This window comes from Anomaloglossus baeobatrachus, chromosome 1, assembly GCF_048569485.1.
Source record: "Anomaloglossus baeobatrachus isolate aAnoBae1 chromosome 1, aAnoBae1.hap1, whole genome shotgun sequence".
Lineage (NCBI taxonomy): Eukaryota > Metazoa > Chordata > Amphibia > Anura > Aromobatidae > Anomaloglossus > Anomaloglossus baeobatrachus.
Window position 1 is genome coordinate 29,240,072 of NC_134353.1, and position 21,087 is coordinate 29,261,158.

General features: G+C 47.9%; 1 protein-coding gene across 3 annotated transcripts in view; it reads right to left on the minus strand.

The window, feature by feature from the left end:
• Positions 1–2,284: 2,284 nt before the first annotated feature.
• The window catches only part of RAB11FIP5 (RAB11 family interacting protein 5), a 76,480-nt gene continuing 57,677 nt past the window's right edge, over positions 2,285–21,087 (minus strand). For all 3 annotated transcript variants that reach the window (XM_075346258.1, XM_075346250.1, XM_075346267.1), the window contains exons 5-7: positions 10,876–13,242; positions 5,924–6,086; positions 2,285–3,638 (exon numbers count right to left, since the gene is read on the minus strand). In XM_075346258.1, the coding sequence (XP_075202373.1) occupies positions 3,435–3,638; positions 5,924–6,086; positions 10,876–13,242 (2,734 nt within the window). In that variant the 3' untranslated portion in view covers positions 2,285–3,434. The remainder of the gene's footprint in view (positions 3,639–5,923; positions 6,087–10,875; positions 13,243–21,087) is intronic.

The window sequence follows — 21,087 nt, forward strand, 5'->3', positions numbered from 1 at the left end:
GGAAGGAAGGAAGGAAGGAAGGAAGGAAGGAAGGCGTGAGGCCGGAGGGGGAAGGAAGGAAGGAAGGAAGGAAGGAAGGAGTGGGGCCGGTGGGGGAAGGAAGGAAGGAAGGAAGGAGGGAAGGAGGGAAGGAGGGAAGGAAGGAAGGAGTGGGGCTGGTGGGGGAAGGAAGGAAGGAAGGAAGGAAGGAGGGAGTTGGGCTGGTGGGGGAAGGAAGGAAGGAAGGAAGGAAGGAAGGAAGGAAGGAAGGAAGGAAGGAAGGAAGGAAGGAAGGAAGGAAAGAAAGAAAGAAGGAAGGCGTGGGCCGGAGGGCGGGGGGGAAGGAAGGAAGGAAGGAAGGAAGGAAGGCGTGGGCCGGATGGGGAAGGAAGGAAGATGCGGGCCGAAGGGGGAAGGAAGACGTGTGCGGGAGGGGAAGGAAGACGTGTGCGTAAGGGGAAGGAAGATGTGTGCGGGAGGGGAAGGAAGACGTGGGCGGGAGGGGGAAGGAAGACGTGGGCGGGAGGGGGAAGGAAGTCGTGGGCGGGAGGGGGAAGGAAGACGTGGGCCGGAGGGGAAGGAAGACGTGGGCCGGAGGGGAAGGAAGACGTGGGCAGACATGACGGCTGTATGAACAATAATACGAGTTATGGTTCTACTTGGACAGCCATTAATGTACGTCGAAGCTATTACATTACGGGCTTGAATTTACAGCCATGGTTACCATTACCATACGTTATATGAGGTTACATGGCAGGATGTGGAGTGTGAGAAGCAGTTCTTGCCAGATGCGGGTTGGGATCGGGAGGTCACTCTGTGATGATCAGGCATTCGTAACTTAGCCGGTTTTCTATTTGTCTCGGTGCTATGGATGTCTGTAGACCGATCGCCATTAGGAGACTTTGTGCCATTCTTGTTCTCAGTCGTCAGCACTGATTCACTTGCTCATGCATCCAAACTTCATCGATTCATTCTGAATTTGTATTGTTGATATTGCCCACCGAGTGCCCCCCATATGTACATGCCGTATGCTCCCCACAACCCATGTCTTTTGTTTGGATTTTCTGTTGACTCTTAATTTATTTCTTTTTTACTCAGATTAGCATTTTTATTTATTGTATTCTGGGCCTGTGGTGTCCCTGTGGGGTCCGGGCACCCAGTGGGCCCCCCTTTTTGGGTCCGGGCGCCCAGTGGGAACTCTGTGGGGTCCGGGCGCCCAGTGGGAACCCTGTGGGGTCCGGGCGCCCAGTGGGAACCCTGTGGGGTCCGGGCGCCCAGTGGGAACCCTGTGGGGTCTGGGCGCCCAGTGGGAACCCTGTGGGGTCCGGGCGCCCAGTGGGAACCCTTTTTGGTTCCGGGCACCCAGGGAGCCCCCTTTTTGGTTCCGGGCGCCCAGTGGGAACCCTGTGGGGTCTGGGCGCCTAGTGGGAACCCTGTGGGGTCCGGGCGCCCAGTGGGAACCCTGTGGGTTCTAGGCACGCAGTGAGCCCCCTTATATAATTATTAAATCCAGACTCAATGGCAGGAGAGAGGGAAGACGTTCAAAGCCTCAACTAATGAGCCAAACTGGGAGTCCTAAACCAAACCTCCAGGACCCTGCATATGGGCAAGTGAGTCTAGATGGTAAATAATGGTATCTACAGCGTTTTTAAGACACCGGTGGTTTCCAGACATCGATGATCTCCACTGCTGAAGACCTGAGTAGTGTATAGAGGACACGGAGAGCACCACAAGACTAGACTATTGCCGAAAAGGAACATTCGCTGCTCTACCCATCTGAAGGTCTATGGAGACTTCCGAATGCATCCTTCACGGTCTTCCCACAAGTGAGAGGCTTCTTGGACTACACTCGACTGCTACATTTTGCATAAAATCCCCATAATCGCCCGCAGCTCACGAGTTTTATTTTCATAGTGGCAGATATTGCTTTTCCCAACATAACACAAGTCTTGGAAGGGACCGGGAAACAAACATCAATTTATTGCCAAGTAAAACCCAATGAGAAAAAAAACCACAAAAACAAAAAGACATAAAATGTCTGACATCGGAAATATACAACCTGAAGAAAAAGCAACAACATAAAAACATAACCGCCAAGATAGGAAGAACTCAGGAGAGGCACCTGTCGCTTTAAGACAGATTAATACAAAATGTATAAAAAAGGCAGGATGCCACGCGTTCCCATCCGTACTGTACAAGGAAGACTGCCACATCGTACACGGGACCTGCCTAGTGCAACTGTCTGAACACTGAGGTGGTCTTCTCATTCTGGGCCCCCCCCTTTAACCCTAACCACCCCCCCCCCCCATAGTTCTCAAGAATGGGTCCATCGCTGTACAAAACCATGAAAGGAGCATAGCTCAGTAGAGGAGTCATGTCCTGAGTCCTGAATCGCATTCAGAGCTGCAATCAGACTTCTGCTGCTTGGATTTCTAAGTGGAGTCGTATCCTGCATTCCAAATCGCATCCAGAGCTGCAATCAGAATTCTGCTGCTTGAATTTTTTTTGTTTAAAACCACTATGAATCTGTAGAAATCTCCCCTCAAAAAAAAAAAAAAAGTGTTGAAAGAGCAGACACTGGACCCGGAGGTGGCAGCAGACACTGGACCCGGAGGTGGCAGTAGAGAGATGTGGGTCCTGTATCCTGAGAGACAACTGGTAAACGCAGCTCTGGATGTGACTGGAGGAGGACAGGCAACGTTAAGAGAAGGACGAGATGGCCACACGTCAATGTATGGCCCATTAATTCAACGCGTTTCGAAGCCGAAAGGGAAAAAAAGATAAAGGATTCGAAACGCGTTGAGTTGATAAACCACCTTTTCTGGAATAACGCACGGCATCCTCATTGACCGGCAGCGCAGGACAACTACTAACCGTCCTTCTTTCCTACTTACTGAATGTGCGAGGCGGTTTTTAAGGCGACAGCATGCTACTGAGATATTACAGCCCATAATGTGAACTCGCCCTGGGCGACTACTGGCCGCGATACTGCACAAGCCGAGCACGTAGCACAGCGATATATGAAGGTGCAGTAGAAAGAATATATGTCATAGCTGCAGGATGGTGCACAATAGGCATGTTATAAATGACGCGATATGGCTGAACGCTGACACGTCTCGTATCTGTGAAGTGTGGATGCTCTTCGAGCTTGTTGGGCCGTCCGCTTCTTAGACCGAATTCCAGACAACGTGGTCACGCTCGAGAAAGCTACTGCCGGACGATCCTGCGATGAGGAGAGCAGAGAAGCAATGCTTGAGATAAAGTCGTCCTCCATAGATCTTTACTACAGTGTTGTGTATAGTCAAGAGCGGCCACCATCACGGCAAGTTGTAGTCAAAAGACATTTTAGAAGAGATACGACGGGTTCATGCCAAGGCTTCAGAGGAGCCACCCCTCAGCTACACGTCCCACACCTCCACCATTGATGGTCTCCACGGGGAGGTGCCGGTAGGAGTCTACTTTTTTGTTTCCAGCGGTGCTTGGAGCAGGGTGGGCGCCTGGTCCATGATCCGCACCAGCAGCTTGTCGATGTAGTCTTCTAACTCCCGCACACGGCTCTCCCTTCTGGACAAGTCGGCCTCGCGCTGGAGAAGCATCTGGATCAGCTCATCGTGGGTGAGGTGGTAATACTTGGCCGCCTGGTCTGGTAAACCAAGATCCTGGAGGGGAAGAGAAAAGAAAAATGGGATGTATCAGGGAAAACCGAAAAGGTAATGTACTGTCAGGTCAGCCCCCTCTCCAGGCGGTCTTATGACGATATCCCCGGCCCTACAATCATAGAAGAGATCCACAACGTCATCCCTCTCCACTACATGAAATATAGGGCCAGGTCCCATTTATTCTCCTCCACTACATGATAATGTGGCAGCGTCCAATTCCTCCCCCTCCATTACATGAAACAGTAACTGGGGCCATGTCATCCCCCTCCATTACTTGATATATGGGGTTATGTCCCCTTTATCCTCCTCCTTTACATGGTATATGGGCCTATGTCCTCTTCATCACATGGTACATGGGCAGGGTCCCCTTCATCCCTCTATTACTTGATATGTTGCCGGGTGCCCTTTATCCAGCTCCACTACATGATACATGGGCCATATCCCCTTCATGTCCCTCCATTACATGGGCCACGTCTCCTTCATTACATGGTACACAGGAAGTGTCCCCCTCATCCCCCACAATACTTGATGTATTTTGCCATGTGCCCTTTATTCAGCTCAGCTACATGATATATGGGGTCATGTCCCATTCATCCCCCTCCATTACATGGAATATGGGCCATGTCCCCTTCATCCGCCTCCATTACACTGTATACAGGCCATGTCCCCTTCATCCCCCACCATTACATGATTAACGGGTCATGTCCCCTTGATCCCCCACCATTACATGGTATATGGGCCTCATCCCAATCATCTTACATGGTATATCGGCCATGTCCCCTTCATCCCCCACCATTACACGGTATATGGGCCTCATCCCCATTCATCCCCCTCCATTACATGGTATATGGGCCTCATCCCCTTCATATCCCTCCATTACATGGTATATGGGCCTCATCCCCTTCATATCCCTCCATTACATGGTATATGGGCCTCATCCTCTTCATCCCCCTCCATTACACGGTATATGGGCCATGTCCCCTTCATCCCCCTCCATTACACGGTATATGGGCCTCATCCCCATTCATCCCCCTCCATTACATGGTATATGGGCCTCATCCCCTTCATCCCCCTCCATTACACGGTATATGGGCCTCGTCCCCTTCATCCCCCTCCATTACATGGTATATGGGCCTCATCCCCTTCATCCCCCTCCATTACACGGTATATGGGCCTCGTCCCCTTCATCCCCCTCCATTACATGGTATATGGGCCATGTCCCCTTCATCCCCCTCCATTACACGGTATATGGGCCTCATACCCTTCATCCCCCTCCATTACATGGTATATGGGCATCATCCCCTTCATCCACCTCCATTACACGGTATATGGGCCATGTCCCCTTCATCCCCCTCCATTACACGGTATATGGGCCTCATCCTCTTCATCCCCCTCCATTACATGTTATATGGGCCTCATACCCTTCATCCCCCTCCATTACATGGTATATGGGCCTCATCCCCTTCATCCCCCTCCATTACACGGTATATGGGCCTCATCCCCTTCATCCCCCTCCATTACACGGTATATGGGCCTCGTCCCCTTCATCCCCCTCCATTACATGGTATATGGGCCTCATCCCCTTCATCCCCCTCCATTACACGGTATATGGGCCTCGTCCCCTTCATCCCCCTCCATTACATGGTATATGGGCCTCATCCCCTTCATCCCCCTCCATTACATGGTATATGGGCCTCATACCCTTCATCCCCCTCCATTACATGGTATATGGGCATCATCCCCTTCATCCACCTCCATTACATGGTATATGGGCCTCATCCCCTTCATCCCCCTCCATTACATGGTATATGGGCCTCATCCCCTTCATCCCCCTCCATTACATGGTATATGGGCCATGTCCCCTTCATCCCCCTCCATTACATGGTATATGGGCCTCATCCCCTTCATCCCCCTCCATTACATGGTATATGGGCCATGTCCCCTTCATCCCCCTCCATTACACGGTATATGGGCCTCATCCCCTTCATCCCCCTCCATTACACGGTATATGGGCCTCGTCCCCTTCATCCCCCTCCATTACATGGTATATGGGCCTCATCCCCTTCATCCCCCTCCATTACATGGTATATGGGCCTCATCCCCTTCATCCCCCTCCATTACATGGTATATGGGCCTCATCCCCTTCATCCCCCTCCATTACAATGGTATATGGGCATCATCCCCTTCATCCACCTCCATTACACGGTATATGGGCCATGTCCCCTTCATCCCCCTCCATTACACTGTATACGGGCCATGTCCCCTTACATAGGGTCAGCTCCCACCTTTAGTCGCTCCAGGTCCTGTTTCTTGAGGGTGGTGTTCTGTCCGCTGGTCACCGACTTCAGCATCTCCAGCCCGGTGGTCAGCGCTGTACTGATGGCCGGTCGCTTCCTTTCTGGGCTTCGGTCAGCGAGAGTCGCGCTAATCGGCTTCACCGGGTGAGGGCTGAGGAAAGATGGAAGAACGGCTGGTGTAAGGAGATGTATTACAGTGTGCAGGGGCATCACATGTATCCATATGTCACCTCTGTGCAGGTCTATAGGGTTTATCAATCACAATATCTCACACGAACACATACACAGACCACGCACACACACGACATGGGGAAGTCCTCAGACCCTGATGGACCAATCTTAGTGGGTCTGTGGTACACGTACGTGACCTCTCTAATTGTCTGGTACTCTGTGCCATCATTTTCCTGAGTGGGGCCACCATCACTAGGGTCTGCACACCTTCTAATATCGGGTGGATAAATGTAATGAAACAGAAACAGCTGTGTAGGAGTCAGAACTGGGTGAGGAACTGCCAAACTCTACTACAAAGGTGAAGAAGTGCAAGACTGTGTCATACCACAGGTCATACACACTGACCAGACTGAGCCCAGATACAAGGTAGTTATACTGCATCAGCGAGCAAGGTGTCTCCCAGGGAAAGATCTCACAGCAGACCGGGGGTTCACAATGTATTATTGCATCTCAATTGATGAAGCACCAAGAAATGGGCAACTCCAGGAACTGTAGACGCAGTGTACGGCCATGGAAACTTACTGCAGTAGATGAAGGACACGTTAGTTCCCTTCAAAATTGGAAGATGTCCAGCAGTGTCATCAGCTCAGAACTGTCAGCAACCAGTGGTGCCAGCTACATCTATCTACTGTTCGGAGAAGTCTGAGGCTAAAGGAGACAGGTGGTCACCAAATAACGAGGATAGAGGAGATGGGTGGTCCAGATACTGAAGACTAAGGCCGGCGTTACACGGAACGATATATCGTGGGATTGCATAAGCGATCGTACCGGCCCCCGTGGTGCACAAAGTTGTTAACCGCCATCACACGTACTCACCTCCCGCACGACCTCGCTGTGGGTGGTGAACATCCTCTTCCTGAAGGGGGAGGGACGTTTGTCGTCACAGCGATGTCACACAGCGGCCGGCCAATAGAAGCGGAGGGGCGGAGATGAGCGGGACGTAACATCCCACCCACCTCCTTCCTTCCGCATTGCCGGTGGGACTCAGCTAAGCTGTGTTCATCGTTCCCGGGGTGTCACACGTAGCGATGTGTGCTGCCTCGGGAACGATGAACAACCGGCGCACAGAAGGAGGAATGATTTTATGAAAATGAGCGATGTGTCAACGAGTAACGATAAGGTGAGTATTTTTGCTCGTTAACTGTCGCTCGTAGCTGTCACACACAACGATATGTCAAACAATGGCGGATGTGCGTCACTAACGACATGACCCCGACGACATATTGCGCGATATATCGTGGCGTGTGACGCCGGCCTAAGGTGACGGGCAATCACCGAAGATGCAGGTCGGATTCAGGATCAAAAATTAGAGGTCACTTTGCGACCTCTAGATTTTGATCCTAAATCCAACCCACATCTTGGCTTTTACTCAAAGTTCACAATAAGGTGCAATCTACATACAAGGTTTATTGGAAACAGTCACAATACATGCCTCTACATAAACATGGCCGAGGCTATAAGAAGATTGATAACACCCTGAACCTGAGCTGCAGCACGGTGGCCAAGAACATACACCGGTATAGCAAGACAGTATCCACTCAGAACAGGCCTCTACATGGCCGACCACAGAAGCTGAGAGCATGTGCTCAGTGTCATATCCAGAGGTCGTCTGTTCAGAATAGACGTATGAGTGCTGTCAGCATTGCTGCAGAGGTTACAGGGGTGGGGGAGGGTGGTCCGCCTGTCAGTGCTCAGACCATACCCCACACAGTGCAGAGGTTACAGGGGTGGGGGGTCCGCCTGTCAGTGCTCAGACCATACACCATGGGAAAGGAGGATCAGACATGTTGGGTTTCAACATGTCCAATCGTTTTGATAGATAAACCTCTTCCAAACACCAGAAAGTGAAGATGGGTAGACAGTCATATATGTGCAATGATCCAGAGTACGGCCGACAGCCCTGTAATGTATACGGGCAGATTTAGGGTTAACTGGTGAAACCAAAATTAAAGAGGCCATCTTGTTGTAGCCACAACTATATGAGGATGAGCGCAATAACAGAATACGTTAGCGATCTGTTCTTATATGGCCTCTCAAATGTAACCCTTTCCTTTTGCAAAAATGTTAATTTCTGAGCCATACTGGTTGCTGGACGAGGGCTAGATTTTCACAGCGAGAGTTGTAGTTTTGAATGAAACCATTTATTTTATGATATAAATGCACTGAAAAAGGAAAAAAACAAAAAACAAAAAAAAAAAACAAGTGTGAAACGGTGAAGGAAAATTTTTGCATTTGTGAATTTGTTTTTTTTTTTGCAATTTTACTGTTTAGCTTTTAGAGGGTTCAATCTGCGGAAAAAGTAAATTTACGACATAGATAAGTCGATTTCCGAGACCTGTAAATGATTTCATTTTTCAATCCATGGAGCTTTGTATTCACTATTTTACGGCAGGTTTCGATTACAGATATTCTGGCGTTTCTATTTACTCTTTTGGCACACAAGTTGTATAATTTAATATTTGGATTTTTTCCTTCAAATCCTAAATTTGGCAAAAAAATCTTTTTTGCTAGTTTTATAAATAATTTGACAGCGTTCATCTTCTACATCCTCTATCGCTGTGCATAGGCTGCAGAATAAGTTACCAGTGACCAATCAGTGAGGCTGTCCTGACCGCGAGGACTGTAAAGGTCCAGTCACACTAAGCAACTTACCAGCGATCCCAACAACGATAGGGATCGCTGGTAAGTTGCTAGGAGGTTGCTGGTGAGATGTCACACTGCGACGCTCCAGCGATCCCACCAGCAACCTGACCTGGCAGGGATCGCTGGAGCGTCGCTACACAAGTTGCTGGTGAGCTCACCAGCAACCAGTGACAAGCCCCCAGCGCCGCGTGGAAGATGCTGCGCTTGGTAACTAAGGTAAATATCGGGTAACCAACCCGATATTTACCTTGGTTACCACCGCACGGAGCTACACGTGCAGAGAGCAGGGAGCAGCGCACACTGAGCGCTGGCTCCCTGCTCTCCTAGTTACAGCACACATCGGGTTAATTACCCGATGTGTGCTGCAGCTAAATGTGCACAGAGCAGGGAGCAGCGCACAATGCTTAGCGCTGGCTCCTTGCTCTCCTAGTTACAGCACACATCGGGTTAATTAACCCGATGTGTGCTGCAGCTACATGTGCACAGAGCAGGAGCCGGCACTGACAGTGAGAGCGGCGGAGGCTGGTAACAAAGGTAAATATCGGGTAACCAAGGACAGGGCTTCTTGGTTACCCGATGTTTACATTGGTTACCAGCCTCCGCAGAAGCCGGCTCCTGCTGCCTGCACATTTAGTTGTTGCTGTCTCGCTGTCACACACAGCGATCTGTGCTTCACAGCGGGACAGCAACAACTAAAAAATGGCCCAGGACATTCAGCAACAACCAACGACCTCACAGCAGGGGCCAGGTTGTTGCTGGATGTCACACACAGCAACATCGCTAGCAACGTCACAAAAGTTGTTCGTTAGCAGCGATGTTGCTAGCGATGTTGCTTAGTGTGACGGGGCCTTAACTCTTACCATTCTTCTCCCGAGTGATCTTCTACGTGGATTAATGATTACTTTTGCTCAGAAGAGAGCAGGGTTAAGATGAATGCAGGGACAGACGCTGCACTCAGAACAAGCCCACTGACGGAGTAACTGGTACCTAGTACAGTGATCCACAGAGGAGGCAGAAAGCTCGCTCCACACCTATTACATTAAGTGTTGGGAGTTGCTGTGGACGTTCGTAACGAACATTTCCACCAAATTTGGACACATTTATCCTCCCCTAAGACCTATAAGAAGAACACCTTGAAGGCTCCAGGATGATGAAGTGTTGTGTCTAAACATCCAACGTTCTTCCACAGTTTGGGGAAACCTCTTACATGCTCCAACAAGTCAATGAGTCAGTAAAATCAGCAGCATCTGAACATAATGCCGACTGTCCATGACCTTAGTAGACTTTACAAAGAATTAGACCCATGATTTACTACTAGTGATGGTCAACCACTACCATACTCGGGTGCTCGTAACTAGTGATGAGTGGGCACTACCATACTCGGGTGCTCGTAACTAGTGATGAGTGGGCACTACCTTGCTCTGGTGCTCAGTACTCGTAACTAGTGATGGTCAACCACTACCACGCTCGGGTACTCTTAACTAGTTATGAGCGAGTACTACCATGCTCGGATGCTCTATACTCATAACGAGAAGTTGGATGGGCACGACTCATATACCAAGTATAATGGAGGTCAATAGGGAACTCAAGTATTTTTCCAGATGATCTTTCGAAAAAATGCTCAATCTCCCCATTGACTTCCATTATACTCGGTTGACGAGTCTAGCCCGTCCGACTGCTCGTTACGAGTATTGAGCACAGTAGTGCTCACTTATAACTAATTAGTACCTTTGTCCCCAACTCCCTACTATACTTTTGGGTTCATGGGTGCAATCTCCACAGCCATGTTTGAAAAATGTATATCTTTCTAAAAGAGCAAACTCGATAGTAGTGATAAGGGCCAACTCCGGAGGAGAAGGGCATTGCTAACACTTATGTCACGTCTCTGGGGGGTTTCATGTAACGTGTTGGATGTGTGTTTAGCAGAGGGGATGGTGCCCACTACTTTTGGTAAGAGGCCCCAGTTCTGCTGACAATGGGTCCAGTGATCTCTGGCTTCACATGCTCACCACACATTTCCCCATCTGCATCACACGCACCTCAAACCAAATTTCCAGATTGCTCACCTGGTGTTTAGTGGCACAAATTGATTGTCAGCAATCTGTGTCTCCAGAGGTAGAAGCGGAGAGGCAGTCGTTGTCACACCACCGGCCACAGAAGAGTGCAATTCCGATAGAGTTGCCGTGTGGGTATTTATTGTTATAGTGGCACCAGGGGTTGTCAGAAGCATGATTGGAGAGGGGAAGTTTGATGGTGTAGGGTTTGGGGCAGTTGGTAGGGAAGGAGTGGAGAAGGCCAGAGGTTGGCTGCCATGCAGGTAAGGAGCTTTCACATCATTCGGAGGAACAGCAGATGGAAAATGTCTAAGAGCTGATTGTGCATGAAGGTCTTTGAAGCTGGTCTCCTCTTGTAACGAAGACGAGGAGCTCTGATTGCTCGGAGAGTGTTCAATAATGAAAGGGTTTTTCTGACTGAAGAAAGGAGTTCCGTCAGCTGGAGAAAAGGGATTTCCTGGTGATGGCAAATTTTGTACACAATTTTGGTCCAGTGGGTTTGAGTCTGTTCTCCAGAAGTCCTCTTTCTTAAAGTCTACAATGATATCTGTTGACCAGGAAGACTGCTGGCTTATGGAATAACCATGGTGGCTATCGTTTCGTAAAGGTTTGGCATGGGACTCAAGCCTAAGGTCTTGTAAATCATTGGGTAGAGAAGTAACAGATTCTAATCGCTGTAGGGCTAGTTCGCCTTCATTCTTATTCTGGTCTAATTCCAGTCTTTGGTCAGAATTTAGATTGCTTACATTTCCACCACTGACACACTTATGGTTTGGCAAGTTTGGTTTGGTGTCCAGGTCTATCACATGTGAAGGTTTCTGCTCCTCTAAGGCAGACCAAAACAAAATGTCAGACTGGTCACCTTTCTTAGATAGGCTAGACAATTGAGACCGGCTTCCTTTTTGTATATTTGACAATGGCATTGGTTTTTGAAAGATTAAGTTCTCGTGACTCGGTTTGTTTCCCATCAATGTTATGTTGGGTGGTTTGGATGGGCCATGGTTAATTAACTCCAATTTATCAGAGCCATCATGAGGACTTGAAAGGTCTGTGTCTAATGAGACGGTTGATGGGCAAGTCCTGAACTGCTCAGTTGCCGTTACTTCATTTGCATCTAACAGGTGTTCCCCATTAAAAGCACCCAAATCATTATTTTCTTCCCTTAAATTAGTCAAAAGGTCCTCGGTGGTGGATTGGGTGTCCTCAGTAAAAGCTCCTAACACTGGGCTCCTTAGCTCAATTACAGGACAACAGGTCACTGGAGAGACCATTTGTTTGCTAACCCACATGTTTTGTTCTTGCATATGTTCCTCTGGGTTCTCCATTTGTTTTCTGGTGGTGAACTCATGGCTTGTTTGTTGGTAATTATAATCTTCAGTCTCTATCTGTTCAAAAGAAGATGACAGCGCGAGCCGAGGGGGTTTGGGGGGTGCCGCAGACCCTACGTTGGTACTAATGGCCTGCTCTTTAATTATCTCCTTAGCCTTTTCATTAAGCACGACTTTGTGAGGTATCCTTTCGGGATTGGGTTCGGTTGAGACTTGTTCTTTTGACTCTTTGGACACCTGCGTTTTATGTACGTCAATACCACTTTCCACCACCTCTAGTGCACTTACACCAATGGGAACCATGGAAATAGAGTCCTCTGTTTGGATCGGGGAATCCTGTCTAGTTACATCTCCTCCACCAACAAGGTTGTGCTCCATCAGTACGAATGGTTGGACAGTGGCCAACCTGTTCTCGCATGGGTCAAGAACTGGCGAGTCTACATTACGGGGAGCATGGATGAATGTATTCTTATCTTTGGAAGTATCTGTAGATAAATTACCAAAATACTTAAGTCCTGTAAACCCAGCAGATGGATCATGTGGTGGCGGAAAGTTGGGCAAGACTCTTGTTGATAAAGGAGATAGTTCAATGGACTTTTTTGCATCAATGTTCAAAATTTCAGGCCAACATGTGTCAAGATTTGTGTTATTTAGTTGTAGGTTAAGCCATTCGTCCACCCCTTGAGGAGTTATAAACAAGCCATCTGTCTCCCGGTTGTCTAATGGAGAAGGCGGAGAATATTTCTCAAAGTCACTTATATTATAGTCTTCAGGTTCTGGTGACTGTTGGTAATGACTAGATGTAGGCTGCAATCGACTCGAAGCAAGAGCATCAAACTGCTCTTCCCATCCCGAAACCACAGATGCTTCCGATGTAGAGCTTTGGGTCAGACGCCATTCAGGACGACCACCAGGCACTTGAAAATTGTCGCATTCTCCTTGGTTCGAGTATAGATTCAGATCTTCATTAGAGGTCAATGGACTGTGTTCCTCCACAAGAGAAGAGCCCCTTTCAGCAGCTTCTGAGGTAGCAATAGACCCAGAGGGAAAACTAGAGAAAAAGTGAGTAGGTGAAGAAGTATTTAGTAACTGATCAGAAAGAAAGTCCTCAAAGAAAGGGTTGTTCTGTAAGGAGTTCAGAAATGGGTTTGCGGCAGACAGGCTCCCAAAGACACCACTAGGAGAAGCTCTATGAAGGTTAGTGCTAGGCAAAGCAGAAGCATCTACTGAAGTGGTAGAGTGGGAAAAAGGGCTTGGGGAAGAGAGGGAAGAAGCAGAGGAGCTGGTTTCTACCTGAGGAGACACATCCAGGCTGTGGAGGAAGACAAAACAGTCCTCCGGGTTAGTGCCAAACAACAACAGGGACTATGTTACGCTCGCACAAACTAAGGACTGATTGGAAGTACAAAAAAGGTTTGGAAGAGTGAGTGAGTGATATCAGGGGAAGGGGTTCTCCGAAAATGAGTGATTGGGGAACAGTGCAAGGCAATCAGGGGTTACTCATATCTAACAAAGCATGAAAATCAGACATCATAAATTCAACATAAAATACCATTATAGCATTATACCCCTCCTCAAATCTCAGCCTTGGTACATAATTCACATGTAAAGGTGCCCACTCACTTTAATTAGCAGTTGTCCTAGCTATTCCTCCCATCTCTACGATCAACATGCCGGCTTGGAAAGGGGAATAGACTGGGTACATCAAAATTCGAAGGGCGAGATCGTTCTTACCTTCTAGATCTGTTATTGGGGGGAAAGTTAGGACAGTCCCATATGTACCAGATGGTTCAACCAGCTTTTATTTAGGGCCCATTCGCACCTCATAGTTAACATATACAAAATTGGGAGCTTTCTACGGGGTATAAAGCTAATTGGAGATATATAGTAGCATCCGTCACCCACAGCCCATAATGGCTTCCTGTAATGCACAGCTCATGAGCTGTTCATGACATCCATTAAATGGCTATCCTACAACCCTATGGCTGACGAATGCGATTTCATGGCTTCTGTCACAGGCAGCCTTCCCCCTTTGGTTATTATGGCATCATAGGCGCTGTGAAATCTTATGACATCCTGTAGTATTAATGGATTTAAAAAAAATAAATAAAAAAAAGCCTAAAAAAGTCTAGTTCTTATATACCAAATAGATAGAAAAACCAGGAGGCGATGAAGTAAAAGATCAATTTTTAAACCTCTTTCATATAGGGAGAAAAAATGAATTTGGCATAAGTCAGGGCTCTCTGCTGCCTCACTATTTTGACAGCTCTGTGAGACTTCCTGCTTCTTAGCTAGGAGATAAACCTATGGGGAGCTGAAAAGACTAAGGGGTGTTCGCCCCAGTCTTGATGAGGAAAAGTGCTGGAATTAGACCATCCTAATTCACACGTGTCCACTTTTTACATCCATTGGACATTCAGTATTATAAACCAACAGTTAAAGACACAACGTACAAGATCAAACTGTCATGGTTCCACCTCCCCGTCCACATGGCTAGGGGGTGGAGCGCTGTCTCGGGCCTCACTTCCGGAGCTTGGAAGCTTTAGGCTATGTGCGCACTAGAAATGTGAAGTTTCTCAAGAAAATTTCTTGAGAAACTTCTGGGAGTGAAAGATTTCCGGACCTCCGGAAAAAATCCGCACCAAATCCGCATGCGGATTTGCCGCGATTTTCCCGCGGGTGGTTCCCTGCGGATTTTGCAGGCTGTACTGCCGAAATCCGCAGGGTACCTGCGGAAATAATGGACATGCTCATTTTCTCAAGAAATTTTCTCGAGAAATTCTTCAAGGAAATTTCTTGAGAAAAATCCGCACCAGTGCGCACAGCTATTTTTTTTTTTCATAGAATTTGCTGGGAAATGTCTGCACAAAGATTGCAGACATTTCTCAAGAAATTTCCGCGGCAAATCCGCGGGTAAATCCGCGGGTAAAACGGTCTAGTGCGCACAGAGCCTTAAACTCTGTCATCTCTGGTGAACCAGCGCCGGCTATAAGCTTAGCACTGCTTCGCCTGTGATTGTTGGTCCCTGTAAGTGTCTCCTGATCCGTCCTTCCCCTGTGCTCCGTCTGTGTTCTGTCCCACCTCCTTCCTTCCCCCTTCCTTCCCCCTTTTCCTACCTTCCAACTCGGTTGCTTCCTCTGGTATGGACCTCGGCCTGACCTCGACCCCGCTTTTGCTTGTTCCTCCAGTCTTCTTTCTCACCGTACTGTGTATGACCTGGCCTGCCTGACCATCCCCCGCACGCACGCCCCGTGGCCTCTGTATTCTGGCTGACTCTGCAGGGCAGTGATCCAGCACACACTGTGTGTCCACCTCCATGCTGATTCAGCATTGTGTAGTGTCTTTTCTTGCAGGGCTCCAGCTCCCCCTGGTGGTAGCCTGACACAAACCCACCGTCCTAGGTTGATAAATGACATGTGTCCGGAAAAAATAACGGATGCAACGCGGGTGATCTGTTGTAAAACGGATCAGTTACGTTGTTATTTATTGAAATAATGTTAAAGTACTTTTATTTACATGCACTATTGTTATTCATGGCATTTGCTAATTTCATGCTTTTTTTCTTGCCTTTTAAAGGGAATTTGTCACTTTTTTTTTTTTTTTTGTTATTAATATGGGCATACAAGTGGCATTAGCTATGCCTGTATGCCTCCTGGGTGAGGGGTTGTTTTGCAAAAATCCTCTTTTTTAACATTTATCTTCCAGGCTATGGGGCGTGCACTGCCTGGAAGATAAGCCTGCCTCCGGTCTCCATTATACAGGATTCCTCCTTCTCTTGTGTCCTTGTGATGACGTCAGGTGCGTGGCCGGAAAGCTCCCGCCTGTGCATTCTGCCTGCCGTCCCTGCCCTCCCTGCACTCTTCCGCCCTTCTGTGGGCACAGGTGCGCAGGCGCCGGGGAGTCACTGCTGCTTCACCGTGCAGGGACAGACGACAGGCAGAGTGCGCAGGCGCAGGATTTCCAGCCGCTCACCTAAAGGAACAACGACTCTGAAGACTCTGAAGAGAAGGGTAGGAGGAATCCTGTATAATGAAGACTGGAAGCAGTGGTATTTTCCAGGCAGCACGCCCCATAGCCTGGAAGCTAGAAGATATAAAAAGAGGATTTTCCCAAAACAACCCCTCATCCAGGAGGCATACAGGTATGGCTAATTTCACCTTTATGCCAAATTAGCATCAAATATATTTCGTATTTTTATGACAAAGTATTAATTTGCCTTAAAAGCTCCTTTAAGTAATAGTGGTCAGCCAACAAAAGAGCATGAAGTTTGGACGGTGTATGAGGCCCGAATATCATCTCTATTGGCAGCACAGCTTCTCATGTAAACTGTGGACGTGCTGCTGAAAGTATCCACATTGCAGTGCTTTCAAAGAGTATTAACACCCCATGAACTTTTCCATATTTTTTTCACATTACACCCACAAACTTAAAAAAGTGTATTTTATTGGGATTTTATGCGATACCAACACTAAGTAGCTGATCTGTAGAGGCCTGTGAACATCAGGGATCAAACAGCATCATGAAAAGCAAGGAACACACCAGACAGGTCAGGGATAAAGTTGTGGAGAAGAGTAAAGCAGGGTTAGGTTATTAAAAAAAAAAAAAAAAAATAAAAAAATTGCTCAAACTCTGAACATCTCAGAGGTTTGTCAAATTCATCATTCGAAAATGGAAGGAGTACGGCATTACTGGAAACCTACCAAGGAGGAGAGCACTAATTAGGGAAGAAGCCAATAAGCTCATGGTCACTGGAAGAGCTGCAGAGATCACAGCTCAGGGGGAGAATATGTCTGCAAGAAAACTATTAGTTGAATAAACCACAAATATGGCCTTTATGGAAGAGCTAATAGAAGAAAGACATTTTTGAAAACCATAAGAAGTCCCATTTGCAAAAATCCATGTAGGGGACATAGTGATCAAGAGGAGGAAGGTTCTCTGGTCAAATGAGACCAAGGGAGAACATTTTGGGTTAAATGCAAAACTATGTGTGGCGAAAAACTACTGTGCATCATTCTGAAAACACCATCCCCACCGTTATACATGGTGGAAGCAGCATCCTGCTGTGGGAAGACTTTTCTTCAGCAAGGGCAGGGAAGGTGGTCAGATGTGAGGAGAAGATGGATGGAGCCAATACAGGTCAATTCTGGGGGAAAACTAAAATTGCAAATCACACTGAAAACACCATCCCCACAGTCATGCATAGTGGAGGCAGTATCCTGGAGGAAAACCTGTTTGAGCCTGCAAAAGACTTAAGACCGGGACGTAGGTTCTCCTTCCAGCAGGACAACGACTCTAAACATGCTGACAGAGCTACAGATCAAAGTATATCCATGTTGGCCCAGTCACAGTCCAGACTGAAATCCCACTGAGAACCTGTGATAAGACGTGAAAGTTGCTGATCACAGACGTCTCCATCCAGTCTCACTAAGCGAGAGTGCAAAGAAGAAGAGGAAAATGTCACCTCTAGATGAGCTAAGTAATATGAGAGCATCAAGAGGTTGGAGCAGAGTGACTGATTACAGGACTGTGTCACCAAATAGGCGGTGTGTTGTTTCAATATAATCAGTGTTTTATCAGCAGGAGATTATCATTACAATTTGGCATGTGGTGGATAAAACGTATCAGTATAAACTATACAAAGAAAGCGATGAACAACTGAGCTTTACTTAATCTGCAGCACAGCACCCAGTATACTAAGTGATACATCGATGGAATCGGGGTCTCTGTCCCTACCAGATTACATAGCAAAAACATGCTGACAGATTCCCTTTAACCCCTTCACGACCGGCCGATTTTTCGCTTTCCGTTTTTTTCTCGCCATTCTTTTTCTGAGAGACGTAACTTTTTTATTTTTCAGTCAATATGGTCATGTGAGGGCTCATTTTTTGCGGAACGAGCTGTACTTTTAAATGAAACCATGAGTTTTACCATATAATGTACTGGAAAACGGTAAAAAAATTCCAAATGCAGAAAACTTGCAAAAAAAATGCGATAGCACTATTGTTTTTGAGATATTTTATTCACTGTGTTTACTATATGGTAATACTGATGTGTGGGTGTGATGCCTCAGGTCAGTGCGAGTTCGTAGACACCAAACATGTATAGGTTTACTTTTATATAAGGGGTTAAAAAAAAAAAAATCGGAAGTTTGACAGAAAAAAGTGGCGCACGTTTTACGCCATATTCCGTGACCCGTAGCGTTCTCATTTTTCGGGATCTATGGCTCAGTGACTGCTTATTTTTTGCGTCTCGAGCTGACGTTTTTAACGGTAGCATTTTTGCGCAGATGCTACGTTTTGATCGCCTCTTATTGCATTTTGCGCAAAAGTTGTGGCGACAAAAAAACGTCGTTTTGGTGTTTGGAATTTTTTTGCCACTACGCCGTATACAGATCAGATTAATTGATTTTATATTTTGATAGATCGGGCGTTTCTGAACGCGGCGATACCAAATGTGTGTATATTTTTTATTTTTTTAACCCTTTAATTTTCAATGGGGGGTGATTTGAACTTTTAGGTTTTTTGTTTTTTTTTTAATTTTTTAAAACTTTTTTTTTTAACTTAATTTTACTAGTCCCCCTAGGGGGCTATTGCGATCAGCAATCTGATCGCTCTGCACTATCTGGTGATCACAGCTATACAGCTGTAAACAGCATATACAGCGAAAGTGAAAGTAAGTCATGTGTAGTACAGGAGTCATCACATGACCCTGTGCTACCATGACAACTAACAGAAGTCACGTGATCGCGTCACGTGACTTCCGGTATCAGGCGGTAAGTAAAAGTTTACCGCGATCGCGCTTAGAATGGCGCTGTCGCATATTGACAGCGCCATATAAGGGGTTAATCGGCACGAGCAGATAACGATTCTGCTCGTGCCTAGCAGGCACACATCTCAGCTGTGAAAATCAGCTGAGATGTGCGCCGATCGCGGCATGCTGACGCCATCAGACCGCGGGCCGTAAAATTACGTCCTAGCGGTCATAAAGGGTTTAAGAGGAGTTGGCTGAAGTCATGGCTCTTTGCCGTCTCGCTATTGACATCTTGGTAAAAGCTTCATTTACACGAGCCAAATCCGCTGGATCCCAACGGTAACGACCACCGCTCACGACAATCGTGTAATGTGAATGGGTTCGATGACTGAACGTCGAGTAGGCGAGCTAAAGAATGCGCACTCCAACTTAAGCAAATGATTCTTCACTCGATCAATGACTAGACTGACAAAAAGGAGGAGTCCTAAACCGGGCTGGTAGTGCTCTATGGCAATAGGTCAATAGTTGTTGGAGCTTTGGAACTACCGGTTTCCCTGAAAATCAGACAGTCATATTTTTTTGCCCTGAAAAACACACTAGGCTTATTTTGGGGAAATCACGGGTTGGAGGAAAGGTTATCCCCCCAAAAAAGCAGACCCCACATCCAGGAGACTCATACTTACCTGACCCAGGACATCTGCGTCGCTCCCAGGTCCTCAGCGCACACGCCTTGCAGGTCCTCGTCTTTTCCCCAGCAGTCCTCACTTGCTTCTGGCTGGCCAGCACTCACACATACAATGATACTATATTGCTTCCGACAGACAGGGGGGCCTGGGATGCTGTGAACGTGAAGACCTGCGGTGGAGTGCATTGAGGACATGTGGTGGAACACATGTATTCCACATCGTCCCAGGTCACCGGAGCAGTACGGTATCACCGCATGTGTTAGTGTGTTCCACCGCAGGTCCTCAAGGCGTTCCTCCACGTCACAGGTCACAGAAGCAGTGTGATATCACTGTGTGTGTGTGTGTGTGTGCTTTCCACCACAGGTCCTCAAGGCGTTCTTCCACGTCACAGGTCACAGAAGCAGTGCGATATCCGTGTGTGTGTGTGTTTTCCACCACAGGTCCTCAAGGCGTTCCTCCACATCCAAGGTCACAGAAGCAGTGCGATATCACCGCATTTGTGTGTGTGCTTTCCACCATAGGTCCTCAAGGCGTTCTTCCACGTCCCAGGTCAAAGAAGCAGTGCGATATCACCGCATTTGTGTGTGTGCTTTCCACCACAGGTCCTCAAGGCGTTCCACCACGTCCCAGGTCACGGAAGCAGTGCGATATCACCGCATTTGTCTGTGTGCTTTCCACCACAGGTCCTCAAGGCGTTCCTCCACGTCCCAGGTCACTGAAGCAGTGCGATATCGCCGCATTTGTGTGTGTGCTTTCCACCACAGGTCATCTAGGCGTTTCACCATGTCCCAGCTCACCAGAGCAGTATGGCATCACTGCGTGCCGTGTGTGTGTGTGTGTGTGTGTGTGTGTGTGTTTGTTTTAACGTTCCACTGCAGGTCCTCAAGGTGTTCCACCACATCCCAGGTCACCGGAGCAGTACAGTATCACCACGCGTGTGCGTGCGTGCCTATTCCATCACGGGTCTCCATGCGTTCCACCACATACCAGGTCACTGGAGCAGTACGGCATCACCACGTGTGTGTGTTTGTGTTCCACTGCAGGTTTCGATGCGTTCCACCCCTTCCCAGGCCACTGGAGCAGTACTGTATCACCAGATGTGCAAATGTGTTCCACCGAAGGTCTTCAAAGCATTTCTCCATGTCCCAGGTCACAGAAGCAGTACGCTATCACTGCATATGTGTGTGTGTGTGCTTTCCATCACAGGTCCTCAAGACATTCCACCACGTCCCTGGTCACCGGAGCAGTATGGCATCACCACGCGTGTGCATGCGTGCCCATTCCATCACAGTTGTCGACGCGCTCCACCACATCCCAGGTCACAGGAGCAGTACGGTACCACCGCGCGCATGTGTTTGTGTGTTCGCGTGCGTGTGTTTTCCACCACAGGTCCTCAAGGCATTCCACCACGTCCCAGATCACCTGAGCAGTACGGTATCACCGAGTGTGTGTGCTCCACC